Source organism: Elaeis guineensis, chromosome 1 (assembly GCF_000442705.2).
Source record: "Elaeis guineensis isolate ETL-2024a chromosome 1, EG11, whole genome shotgun sequence".
Lineage (NCBI taxonomy): Eukaryota > Viridiplantae > Streptophyta > Magnoliopsida > Arecales > Arecaceae > Elaeis > Elaeis guineensis.
In genome coordinates this window covers 163,649,495-163,663,704 of record NC_025993.2, presented here as the reverse complement: position 1 = coordinate 163,663,704, position 14,210 = coordinate 163,649,495, and the positions used below count along the sequence as shown (strand labels likewise).

The 14,210-nt window shown below is 37.9% G+C and overlaps 2 protein-coding genes across 2 annotated transcripts in view; both read right to left on the bottom strand.

Annotated features, from left to right (window-relative positions):
- LOC105039506 (sodium/hydrogen exchanger 6) overlaps positions 1 to 2,415 on the bottom strand; it is a 37,120-nt gene extending 34,705 nt beyond the window's left edge. The window contains exon 1 of the mRNA XM_010915675.4: positions 2,124 to 2,415. Coding sequence (XP_010913977.1) covers positions 2,124 to 2,307 — 184 coding nt within the window. The 5' untranslated portion in view covers positions 2,308 to 2,415. The remainder of the gene's footprint in view (positions 1 to 2,123) is intronic.
- A 2,226-nt stretch (positions 2,416 to 4,641) lies between these two features.
- LOC105039505 (uncharacterized) lies at positions 4,642 to 9,409 on the bottom strand. Its single transcript, XM_010915674.4, has 3 exons — positions 8,951 to 9,409; positions 6,196 to 6,348; positions 4,642 to 5,121 (listed from the first exon to the last, which is right to left on the bottom strand). The coding sequence occupies exons 1-3, from the start codon at positions 9,284 to 9,286 to the stop codon at positions 4,873 to 4,875; spliced, it is 738 nt and encodes a 245-aa protein (XP_010913976.1). The 5' UTR covers positions 9,287 to 9,409; the 3' UTR covers positions 4,642 to 4,872.
- Between the last annotated feature and the right edge of the window lie 4,801 nt (positions 9,410 to 14,210).

Below are 14,210 nucleotides of genomic sequence, written 5' to 3'. Positions count from 1 at the left end.
AGAGAAATAGTAAGGTCCAACTTGAATACCCCTACATCATCTACAAAGCCCCTAATCATATTGCTTACTATCATGTCCTGTCATATTATATGCGTGACCTTATCTCCAAGACCCAAGTACCTTATAGAATATTTTCCTACATAACAATCCAATATAGAAACTCCAGCCCATAACCTACAGAATCTCATGCCATGCAAACTCTCACCCCTTAATTCAGCAAGCTTCCAGTCAATTCCTTTACATGTGCAACTCTCCTCACTCACAATGAAATAAAGCTTGTGAATCATAGATAAATCTAACATTAGCATCTTCCCATCCTCCCACCGATGTAGCTCCATCATACTAAGGATATAATATTCATTCAAACTACAATGGGCACCCCTGTTATTCCACCCATTCAGACCATTGCTGCTTGTAACTTATGTAGAGATTTGAAGATACCCTTTCCATAGTCCACACCCTCCCCCTACCGCTTTTAGCTCTCAATTGCAAAGAGGTTGCATCCTTCTCCCCAGTCAACATAAATCAAAACATGGCAGAACCTCCCAAATCATGATTCTAGTAAGGAATCTAGAACTTGCCGAAGAAGGTAACAGGTGGCAAGAGAATCACCATCATATGCATCCCTGGTTTAAGCATTATCCAGCAGAACTCCAACTTAGTCTAGGTCATCTAATGAAGCTCTAAAATGAAACTAAAAACTTCCAGAATAAAATAGTAAAAAAAAAGGTTCCAGATAAAGCAAGAACCCTGTTAGATTTGACTGGCTATTGAGTTTATAGCAAACTCCATTCCCACCAAAGGATCAAACAAATTAGTGATCCAAAAGCCTCAAAAAAGCTTAATCTCAAGATTCAATTGTCAATATCACCAGCATGAAAGTCGAAAACTCTATGAGAGCTACATCTTCTCATCTTTTTTTCTTTTTTTTTTTTTTTGTGAGGTAGTTCCATGCCCATAAACCCAATTATGTTAGTCCAATACATTCCTCAATCCCCACTAATTACACATCTCCACAAAAGCAAGATTTTTTCTTTATTTTTTTTTTATAATAGATCCATGAAGGTTTGAGAAACTCCTGTCCACATATGAACCTACCAAATATGGAGCACTAATGACATTTTATGAGACTATAAGCAACTTGAGTTAGACATGCGTAAATCAGGTGCTCAGCTTCACACATCTCTGGTAGGCAATACAGCACAAACAAGCATGAGAACTATGTCCATATACGAATACCTAAAACATCTCCTTATATCCTCCTCCTCCATCCATCTCTATTTGTCTTCAAAAGCATCACTTTGTTATGGTCTAAATCTTCCAAGGACCATTGTTCTTTTCTACTTATTTCCCAACAAAAGCCTTACCCCATCTCATCATTCAACAAAACTACCTTCTATCCAACCAGATCAGTCCTGTTCAATCATGTTTCTCGTTAACATTATGTCTAACATGAAAAGGCAGGGTCATACATTTGAGACAGATGCAGGCAGACGGCAACACAATAGCTGACTGATTAAGAAACGATGAACAAGGAAATAAATGTTTATCATCTAGGAGCAGCAAACTGTCGCCCCCTACCCTTTTCACATAGGAATGCTTGGTGCTTTTTCATCCAAAACTTCCGTTTTCATGCTCTCCTTAACTTCATTATGTTCAGTGAAATATGGAAGCATTATTGAATTATCAGCCCGCCATTGTTTAACCTAAATTCCATTTTAAGGTATAAAACCTAGAAAAGTTTAATTTCGAGTTAGTCACCATACATGAAGAACAAGAAGAATAATCACCATACACGCACATATCCTTAACCAGTTTCTTTGATACCATCAACTCAAAGCATGTAGCGAATCTTTATAGCACAAAAAATTTTGGAAAAAAGAAAGAAAGATCAGCAATCTTGAAAATTTGAGCCGTTAATCTTCCAAGTACGACGCAAAAAAAAAAAACACGGACTGGTCCACATTAATACTGGAACGAACCAAATTTCCATCAAGAATCAACTAGATTTCAATCAAGAACCAACTTCAAAGAGCCAGCATCAAATCTTGCAAATTCAAGAGCATAAAGAAAGCAAAGAAACAAAACACAAGTCCACAAGACGAGGTGGGAGGAAGGATTACCTATTAGGAGAGAGGCGCTGGCCTCGGGGAGGTAGTAAAACTTCTTGCGGCGGAGGACGTGGCCGAGGACGAAGGAGAGCACCAGCATCGAGATCTGGAGCAGGATCCCCACCCCCGCCGCCTGCTGCTCTTTGCCCGGCGGCGGGCTTCCCACCGGCGAATCCGTCACGTTCAGCTCCATCATCGCCGGCGATCCCCCGCTCCGCTCTCACCGCCCTCTCTCTCCTCTTCTCTTCTTGAAGGCTTTCGTTTTTGACTCTTATAATTCTTCTCCGCTCGCCTACCAACGCTTCCTCGAGGGGATTAAATTAGGGCCGTCCGGCGGGTTCTCAGACAATTATATCTTCCGTACGAATGCATAAAACATTATATGCGGGAACGCATCCCATCCGCCGACATTGGCACCGTGCCCGGACGCCGCGAGCGACGTCTTATATTGACGGACAGGATGAGTTTTCGTAGAAAACGCGAGCGGCGGATGTTTTTGCGCATAATATCTTATATGCGTAGCTTTAGCTAAATTGCGTTGTTGGGACGCGTAAATAATTCGCGGACTATTCGTTCGTTGGCCTACGGCTTTGGCACCAGAGTTTCGGCGAGACTACGGCAGCGAAGATTGGTCCGGTGGCTCCAGATCAGATGCGAACCGGTTTAGGCCTGGCTCGGACCCAAGACTTGGTCTCACGAGTCCGAGCTTGGGTTGTTGACCCAAATCCAAAAACAAGTCCAGTCTAACTGGCATGCATTACTGGTTCTAGATAACAAATGGTGGAATAAGTTTCAGCTAGCGGCAGTTCTAGCATGATATATATATATATATATATATATATATATATATATATATTGCTAATTATGATGTCCGAACATATTGAATTTTACATAAAAAATTCACTTATCAAATTTCCAAGCATACTTTTTTTAAAAAAATAATACTTATTTAAAAATCTGTGAATAATTTTATCTCTGGATTTACGTCTGAGATGAAAAATATTAGATATTTAATATATGCATCAAACATTAAATAAATGTGTATGCATACCGTGCATTTTGCATAAATGTTTCTCACTCATCTTGTAATTGAGCTTGGAGGATCGGAAAACCACTATATATATATATATATATATATATATATATATATATATATATATATATATATATATATATATATATATATATATATATATATATATATATATATAATATTTTTTTAAAAAAAATAACTAAATTTTACTCAAAAATCACTATTGAATATTTTGATAATTTTTTTTTCTCTGGATAAGTAATATTGTAGCGGTTACGCAAGCCCATGCCCATTCGGGATAGATAGAACTGGCTTATATAATTGCAACCACCGACTTCGTTGCAACTTTCAGTGCTAAAAAATTTCCCAAGGTCGACCATCAAAGCCTATGCAAAATGGTCAGGTCCTACACCAGATTTTGTCCACGAGGCTAAGAGCTCGGAAAGCTTAAAAAATTTGGAGCTCAATCGGAAAAGGCAACATACGGAACTCGACCACCCACTGAGGGAATCCGATACTATCGACCACCCACTGAGGGAATCCGATACTATAGTCCACCACGATCATGCTATTCTTCTCTATCTATCTATGCAGTGTGTGACATCTGCACTAGCAAACTTGTGGATCACAATATTCGTATGACATCGAAAGATACACGCAATTAAATAAAAATATAAATGTGGTGGGACAGCTGAACTCCACCGCCTGAGCTAACCCACAAGTATTGAAATACTGTACAAGTGCAGCAACGATCCGTCTAATAGTTGAGATACTGTACATCAATCATCGAGTCTCCTTTGCGTGGGCTCTATCATCATGCGTAAGTCTCGGTGATTAGCCCACCGAGCCAATTGGCATGATGCACGGCTACGTTGGTAAACATGGTGCAGAATATGATTTGTCCTAATAGTTGGTGGAAGGTGAGGCTCACAACGAAGTAATTTTACTCTTCCGACAGAATTCTAGGATTCCGTACTCGAATTGTACCTATCTTGTTAAAAGGCTCATTCAAATCATTGTATCAGCCTTATCACTTCGGAGCTATGCAGACACCTTATCATGTGTATTACATGCAATGAGTGCTAGTTAAATTCAAAACTCATGCACGCATTTTTTGGAGAGGGGTTGGGGTTGCATCTTTAAGAGAGAGGCTACAAGATGACATACATAATATAAACTGGATGATCTGTTTATCACTCTCAAGTTATGTTTCTAGTTCTGAGAAGATGGTTAACCTACTAGATTGCAGTTGATGATGTAATCCCATTCTCTTCTGAGACCTCTTGTATCATTCTCTTTATTTCTTTTGCAAATCTCCCTTTTAACTAAACACAAGGGAAGAAGAAAAAGAAGAAGAAGAATAACAATAGCATACAGACTTCTAAGAGTGACACAGCATAGGTAAAAGGGAACTAAGCTTTGTCTCACCCATAAGGCCTAGCTTCTAGAGCTCCATCCGTCATAAAATGATGCCCAATTTTTTATGCACAAAGCCTAGATCCAGAACTGAAGTTTGATCTTATAAATAGCAAACTAAGTGCAGTTCTTTCAGGGTATTAGAGCTACCTGACGAGCATAAAAAGCATTTAAAAAAGCACAAAGCTCGCATAATATTGCAAGCTTAAGACAGTTAACAGTGTCTAGTATATAGATGACAGTGCATCAATCAGGGCACAGTATCAGGCCTCTTGCAAGAGGATCAAATAAAAGAAACAATGATATAGTAACTCACACTCTCATTTCAAGGTCAGGGGTTACGGCCTTCCTCTTTAATTTATTATCAGTTTCTGAATTTGTTCCAGATTTCATTTCTACATCCTCACCTGAGTTTACTCTCTCCGGTTGACCAGTGCTATCACCCTGTTCTGCCAGTTTTGGATTACTTTCACCATCACCATCTGGAGCATTTAAACCCAAGCTCAAATTTAAATCGGTTCCCTTGTTGTCTTCTGCAGGTGCTTCATCCTTGTTTATAGCCTGAAGGACAAAAACAAACATCAATACATGGTTAAAAAGGGCATCTTGGAAAAATGGCAGCAAGTATCTAGATATGCTTTTATCTGCTTTGAGTAAAAAGAAAAAGAGCTTTTGCAAAAGTTTTATCTCATCTCGTGATTTTTAAGGACAGGAAGTCTGATGAGATTGGCACAAAAGTGCTGGCCTAGGAAAGATGAAACAGAGACAAAGAGGCCATATTAAAGGCTTTTCACACGAATATTTGGCATTCTTTAAAGAGCTATAGACTGATAATAATACTTGACACATAGATCTGGTTGCTACACTCTTTGTACAGGTCCACAAGAAGAAGTTACTCATGATCAGACGCATTTGACATTTACATGCACTCATACTGAAAACTTGTACCATGGTCCATGTCATGTAAATTGCATAATCTGTTGCTTCATGTAACTGCCTTATAGACTGCATAATTTTGTCCTACAGATCATCCCACACAAGTATCAGGAAACTGCTTCATCAAACAAGGTAATGCACAGCCGTAGTGCTGCACCCGAGTCATACCTGAGTCCATGTACAAAGTTGACAGCATATGCCAATGGATTACAAGATCTATTGCTTCATCACTTTTGAACAGTTAACTTAAAATGACCTGGTACCTCTGTGCTACAAATTGATTCCACATCATGTTCTCTGTCAAACAAGATAATTCATTGATTGCATGGTGATTTTCCTATTATTTACTGTAAATATGCTTCTGGACCAACTGAATGTAAACAACCAAAAATGGTCCTGATGGACCTGACACTAAAATATGAGACACATCGTACGCCATAGCTGGTGGGAACAATAACCAGAGTAGAGGTTTATGTATCTAAATGATGGTGTCTCCAACATCCTATTAAAGATAAAAAATAAAGATGAAGGCTCAAATTGAGAAACAGGAACTTATATTTAAAAGACAAAAAGATGACAATAATTATTTGTGAAAAACAAGACAACATTTTCATGTGCAAAACATCAGACAAGTAAATTGATCTGCTTCCAATAATGAGATACTGTATAAATGAAATATAGGAAATATCTAATTGCCACCTGAGCCTCTTCCATTGAGGCATCATTCATATCAGGTTTTCCATCAGACTGATCAGACTGGACAGCCTGTGCAGATGGATCAGCATCACTTGGTTTGTTCTCCTCCTCCAACTTCACAGCAGCCTCTTGCTTTTGCTCTTCAATTACAGAAACCTGCATTATTCATATGATCTAATAAAATATCGACAGAAAAGCTAGAAAGACTACAGTAACTTGGTCTTCTCTGAACTTTATTTAGCCAACTAGCTTATGATAGACAATATTGAGAAAAATGTGAGTAATATTCTAATACACACAGATAATGACGCCATATGTAGTTCATTATCATAACTGGTAAAGACTGAAAAGAAGCAAACAAAGTATTAAACAACACTCCGATTGGAAGCATAAGCTACACTGTCCACTTCCTGTGTCTCAAAGGGTCAGCAACCAAGTTAGCTGATCAATAACGTATGAAGAGGATAATGCGCCCCCACCTAGAAAAGACATGATTTGTTCTCCTGTTTCTATGATGATCTATAAGTGACCATGGTACAATGGAATCTCATCCTCTCAATATGCATGTTATATTCACCAGCCTAATGTATTTCACAATGTGCAGTTACTTAAACTTATTTCGATATGCCATCTTCATTTCAAATACTTTTTTTTTTTTTTTTCTGTACATCAATATACCAATATGCTTTACACTAAATCAGTAAGTAGGTGTTACCAGAAATATGCTACAGAGAATTATAAAAACAACTTTAAAATCCAAGAGACTTAAAATATTAAAGAGACAGAACTCATACTCTAAAGAACCAATACTTCCATACTTCCTAACTCACCATTAAATATCAAGCCATATAAATAACCTAAAGGAAACTTCCTATACATGTTTTCTCCAAAATTATGACTCCATTAACCCTAAAATCCTATGAGGAGTCAACAAAGTGCAGAGGAGAAACGACATTTTAGCAAAAACTATTTTGTTTGGTCGATACATCTAGATTAGATCAGCAAGCTTATATATCCGAAAAAAGCCATTGAAATAACCTTAAGATCTACCGAACCATGACTCCAAAGGCCTAGTTCCTGAATACTAGAACTTTTGAAATATATAATTCAATCCAACTCAGCTATAATTCCCATCTATATCTCCATCTATATCCACTCACACTAAAGGCTAAAAGAAAGCTGTCATGATAAGCCCTCAAAATCACAACAATATCAAATTTAAAATTTCATATATTTCCTCGAATTTCACCATAAAATGAAGCAACAAATCAAAAAATTGTTGAAAGCCAACCAGCCTAGATTGGCGTTCATATTTTGAGCAAACAATCACTGAAGTCTCTGTCATTGGGCCAATATATCATGGCTATCCAATTTCAAGGATGATCTAGGCCACCTCAAGTCAAGGTTGGAGTAGCATGGGCAAACAAATATCCATGAAAGTGGGCCATAGGACCACTAACTATGTGCAAGTCATGTGACACCAAAATAAACCAGCACAGCTTCAAGCATGAAAGCAATGAGCATGCACCCCGGACTAACATGTGAAGCAGCAACTAAGTTGACATCAAGTTGATGTGAGCCTGGCTTGACTCCATCTATAATCCCTAAGAAAACCTATATCATCTCCATGTTGCTTCCGCTGCTACAGCATGGCCTTCCATGACCAGATAATGGGCCAAGCCCAAGGATGCCACATCTAAACCTCAATTCAGTTTGAAATGCACCTATGTGCCTTTTATAGTGCACAATATGGTGATCAGCAACAACGCACAATAAGGTGAACAAGGCAGCACATAAAGTGCAAAGAATACCTCCAAGCATACGGCCACCCAATAAATCTTTTGGAATTGTCAGGATTAAAGAAAGTCCATGCATGATAATTGATCAACATGACAATGCTGATCTCTTTTATCAGCTTTTTTCTATTATTTTCAATGCTCAAAATAATTCAACTTTACATATCCCTGGTTGTTTTTCTTTAGCCCTTGTTTTTAATTTTCTCTATTCAAGAACCAGAGTGTGTTTAGTTTTCCCTTTTATGAATTCTTTTTACCGATAACTATTCTTATATCTGATATTACTTAATGATATTTTAGTGGAACAGCTTTAGCTTTTTGTCCTCACGATATAAAGGAATGTCCTGTTTCCCCAGCAAGCATCACAAGCACGGCATGATGCTCAAGCTTACATCTTCCTAACACCCAAAATATGCCCCAACACATCCTCCACCAATCTCCATTTCCTACTCTCCTATCTCCCAAGACCTTATCATGGTCAATGTACATTCTAGCAGCAGCAATAACGGTTCCACGATCAAAATAGCAGTTCCACTATCTCACCACCTCATCCGAAGTAAACCCTAATCATCAAAATTTCGGCAGAGGCGAGAAACTCTACAACCTTCGCCAATCCATCAATCCCGGAACATCAATGCCTTTCCATGGATCTACCTCAATTGCACAGTTAAGAAAAAGACTCGTCAAACACTTCTGAGAAATGGCAAATCGACAAACTGAAAAATAAAAGTTCTAAAACGAACCATTACATAAACATCATTGTTTTCCATAAATAAAGGATTTTTATCATTATGGTAGTTTTTTTATAAGAAGAATAACTAAATGGCGGAATCAGCCAGAAAGGAGGTGAATCCTAACGCCCAAAAGACCAACAGAAGAAAGGCCCACCCAGTTCGGATCCCAAGAGCCTCTCATCCAAGATCGAAGGGTTGTAGGTCAGCAGATGAAAGGAATCAGCTTACCGGGACGTATCGGAACTTCCTCCGGGGCGGCTCCTCGGGCTGAGCGGCGGCGGAGGCGTCCTTCCCGGTGGCCGCGGGGGCGGCAGCGCTGCCATTGCCCCGGGAGGAGATGGGAGTCCACTTGTAGAGGACGAGGTGGGAGTGGTTGTTGTTGGTGGCGGTGCCGCCGTTGGCGGCGGCAGCGGCAGTGGCGGCGGCGGCGGCGGCGGCGGCGGCGGAGTTAGGGTTGGAGAGGGGGACCCACATCTTCTTCCACTTCCGGACCGGTCCGCTGAAGACCGTCGCCGGCCCGTACCGGGTTGACGACCGGCCCAGCCGGGCCCCAACTCCTTCCATTGAGCAGTAACAAGAGGAGAGGGGAAGACTGGCTTTTGGCTTTAGAGCTTCCAATAGAAGGGCGCGGAGAATGAAGACGACGACCACTTCGTTGTCCTTTTTTAACCCCCTTGTCCCTCTCTCTCTGGAGAAGTCGTTTCGTTTGTTGAGGAACTAGGCCAGAAGGGTGTACATCCATAAAAGTATGGAGTGCAGTTATAAATTTTATTTTATTTGTAAAATAGTTTCTTTTGTATTAGCCCATTTCAAAGATTGATATTACAAATAAACCCCCTGAGTTTCATGTAACTTTTGTGCACGCTCCGACTCCAATGGAGTCGGCCATTCGCATATCATCCTGCTACCAATATCGATAAATGGAGTTGAAAATAAAAAGATTCTACTGGTTTTCGGTGCCACGGCATTGGTAGATTGGTAGCTGTTGAACCAGACAGCCGTGATCTATTTCTGGTTTAGGGGGTGGATAGACTAAAGAGGAAAGCACGCAAATGTCCTGCAACCGACTGAGAAATATCACAATGGGCACCCAAATAATTGAAACGACAGTGCTAGCTGCACTTCGAACATTTTTTTTTTAATATTATTTTTTAATACTTATTTTCAAATCTACTTCTTTCCTAATTTATATTTCAAAATACAGTAGTTTGGCTGAATAAGATCCAATGCGACGAAATCGAGCATGTTGAACATACCATTTCGGACTTGAAATCGCATTTTGAATGCTTATTTTTAAATCTACCCTCTTTCTAATTTATTTTTTAAAATACAGTAATTTGGTTGAATGGGATTTGATGCAGCGAAGCCGAACATGCTACTTCGGACTCGAAATCACATGTTCAAAATATGATTTCAAACTGAGATAGCACTCTACGATCGATATTTTGAAATATAAATTAAAAAATAAAACTGCATGTTGAAAATGTGATTTCGTGATGAAATCGTATTTTCAATATATGATTTTTTTTTTATTTTTTTTTCAATTTTTTTTTTTTTTGCTTTGCCCTCTCATGCCGAGGGATACGAAAGTTTCGGGTACGAACATCTTGTATCGAGGGGTGCGGACAAAGGACAGAGAGGGGGTGGGCGGAGGACGGAAGAGATGAGGCCGAGGCCAGGGGGAAGGGGGATGGTGGTCGCACGGTGTGCGGATTCACTAGGGCCTGAGGGGGAAGGGAGGGGGGACGGTGGTCGCGCGGAGCTAGAGATGAACGGCAGGTGTGGTGTGGACAGTCGTGGCCTGGACCTCACAAGAGGAGAGGGAGGCGGCTACGATAGTGGGGCGAAATGGGAGTAGGGCTTGAGGGGACGCGGCAATCGGATGGAGGTGCTGTGGATGGCGCATCAGAGGAGGGTAGGTACAGGTCGGCCGCCGATAGAAGAAGATGGAGGATCGATTGGGGGGGGGACGTGGGAGGAAGGAAAGGAAAAAAACTAGGAGAAAAAAATAAAAAATAAAAATAATAAATATAATAAATTATTATTATTTGATTAATAATAAAATATTATTATTTGATTAATTATAAAATATTATTATTTGATTAATAATATTATTTTAAAATATATCTAGCACTAAAAATCAATAAATATATTTCATTAAAAACCAATAAATATATTTATCACTAAAATAAAAATTTATATAATAATAAAATATATATTATTTTTTTAATAATTATATAATAAATAAAAATATTATTTTAAAAAATAAAAAATGAAGAATAAAAATTTTATTTAAATCAAAAAATTTATTCAAATATTAAAAATATAAGAAAACTACCATCCGTACATCAAAGATTGACCATTGAATCTCAAAAGTCATCTCTTTTTGAAAAAAAAAAAAAAGGCATTGACATGCCTTTTTGGACTGGCATGTAAAAAAAGACGGCCCATGAGATGACCCTATGCCAGGAGACGACACATGGGTCGACCCCTCCTGCGCTGCAAGCCAAAGCAGAGAAATCATTATATTCAAATATATTATTTTAAAATAATATTTTATCTATTATATATTTAATTTAAAAATAATATATATTTTATTATTATATATTTTTTTTATTTAATGATAAATATATTTATTACTTTTTAATGGAATATATTTATTGATTTTTAATGATAAATATATTTTAAAATAATATTATTAATCAAATAATAATAATTTATTATTAATCAAATAATAATATTTTATTATTAATCCAATAATAATATTTTTATTATTAATCAAATAATAATATTTTATTATTATTTTTTTTATTTTTTGGAGGGGTTTTGGGGGGAATGAAGGAAAAAAGAGAGAGAAGATTACTAATAAAATATTATTATTTAATTAACAATAAAATATTATTACTTGATTAATAATAAAATATGATTATTTTATTAGTAATAAAATATTATTATTTGATTGATAATAAAATATGATTATTTGATGGATAATAAATTATCATTATTTGATTAGTAATAAAATATCATTATTTTATTAATAAAAATATTACTATTTGACTAATAATAAAATATTATTATTTTATTAATAATAAAATATTTTTATTTGGATAATATTAAATTATTATTATTTGATTAATAATAAATATTGTTATTTTATTAATAATAAAAATAATACAAATATGGCGTTAGACGAGCGTGGATTAGCTACCTTATTATTAATCAACTCCAACCTTTTATTGGCTATCGACTCAATCCTCGATTGTTGATCTTTACTTCAGCAATCTATCTTCACCGATCCTTATGTCTGTCGATCCAAAGCTCGTTGTGTGGGTTTTATTGAATCTGAAATAAATGATATTATCTGCAAAGCTTTTGAATATAATTATCATTCAATTCAAATTTAATCAAATATTAAAATATAAAATATATGTAAATAAATTTTTTGTTCTCCACGACTAGTCCTTTCTGGCACCATCTGCGGCTCCACCCATCCGCTACTAATCTACACTCCTTCGATGATATATTTGTATTATTTTTATTATTAATAAAATAATAATATTTTATTATTAATAAAATAATAATATTTTAATATTATTCAAATAATAATATTGATTATTAATCAAATAATAATATTTTATTATTAATCGAATAATGATATTTTATTAGTAATCTCTCTTTTTCTTTTGCCTTTTGTTTCTACATTCCCCCCCAAACCCAAAACCCCCCCATCCCTGGCCGCTTACCCACACCCACCCCCTCCGGCGCTCCACCCGCAGCATCTTCGTCCGGCTATCGCTCCTCCACACCCTTGCCCCCGGACCTCTGAGTCGCCTGTCCGCACTGCATAGTGCTTGGCCCCTGTGCCTGTACACCTCCCCTCCTGTGCCGCACCCTATGCCCCTCGTTGCCCTGGGACCCCCACTCCCCTTTCCCCACGACTCTGATGAAGCCTGCACTCCATGCCCCCCGTCACTCTGCGCGAACACAAACCCATCCTCTAACCCCGATGCTCGCACCCCACGCCCTCCGCGACCCCCTCCCCCGGCCATTATGCCCGCACCCCACGCCTCCCCTACCTCCTCCCCCTCCGGCCCCAGTGAAGTTTGCACCCTCGCTCTCACTCGTCTTCTGTATTGCATGCATCAGGTGCAATTAGCAGCACAAATCTCACAGTGGATAACACGCCATGCGACCCTTGTATTTCATCCATTTTTGATTGCACACATTTTACTGTACATATGCTCCAAAATTTACCATCGTGTCTCTTGTGAAAAATTAAAATAAATAAATAAATAAAATTACATCTTGAAAATACAGTTTCACTATAATGAATGTTTTATGTGCAATTTTAATTTTAATTTTTAAATTTTAAATTTTTTTATTATGATAGATCACGTCAATTAAAATCGGATGTTTTCAACTCCGAAATTTATGTTATTTCGCCGCGTACGAGCCGAATCAACCCAAATGCCGTATCTTAGGGATAAGTCTGAAAATAAATATTAAAAAATATTTTAAAAAAAAGAATCCCTACACTTCAGGACAATCAAAATAAATATCCCACGTGGGCCTTGATTTGACTTTAGATACCCAGTTGCGGGCAACCGCCGAGCTATTAACTTTTTGGTGCGCTGAAAATGGACCGTTTTCCTCCACTTTGATTATCTGAATGTCAAAAGTGAAAAATTGAAAGAACTTTGGAGCAGTGCTGCAGCATCCCACCATCATCTCACTGTCGTCCAGTATTATAATTCGTTCGAACAAAGTGATTTCAAACATGATGCAAGCCGAAGTCACTTGAAAACTAAAAGTGACTCACCAACTTATGATTTTCTACGACTCATTTGAGGTGAAATTGATTATAACTAACTCGAGTTGAAAGTGATTCAAGATAATTTTATTAAAAAAAAAAGAATTAATCCCGCTTCTACCCCAGCTCCACACTCAAATATGGTAAACGGCAAAAATAATAATTTTTTTCAAAGCATGCTTGACCCAATTGTGATAAGATGGAACATCTTCTAATACCCAGAGGGTTCATATCCCCAACCAGCCAAGAGCGGAAGCCCATAAATAATTCATTGATCGAACAAGGAGATCAAACTTGGAGCAGGACCCAGCATTTAGAGGATACCCCCTTGACGACATAAAACCTGATCGAAACCACCGAGAAACCCGTGAATCTGCAGCTGATTCATTTCGCCGTCATCACAACATTGTAGCAACATCGTTCTCTTTCCAAGCGTATGAGAACATCAGAACTGCAACCAACCCCCCAACCCGGTAACAGAGATTCATCTTTTATCTATAGCTGCTTGCCTCCGAGATAAATCAATTAAATTTCTCAGAGCATCACCTTCTCGCTTAGCCATCAGATTCGGGTATATAGTTGATATAGGAAGCTTGTACCCGTCCTCTTTCAAGCTTGTGCAGCTCAACACGTATTCAGAACGTTAAATTTTGAAGATGTGGAACATAAGCACGTGAA

What these genes read in the sequence shown, in the direction of transcription:
- LOC105039505 (XM_010915674.4), bottom strand. Translation starts at nt 9,286, where the DNA reads ATGGAAGGAGTTGGGGCCCGGCTGGGCCGGTCGTCAACCCGGTACGGG. An exon ending in GGAAGTTCCGATACGTCCCG is followed by an intron (nt 6,349 to 8,950) that starts GTAAGCTGATTC and finishes TGAATAATGCAG; the next exon opens with GTTTCTGTAATTGAAGAGCA. An exon ending in CCTCAATGGAAGAGGCTCAG is followed by an intron (nt 5,122 to 6,195) that starts GTGGCAATTAGA and finishes TTTGTCCTTCAG; the next exon opens with GCTATAAACAAGGATGAAGC.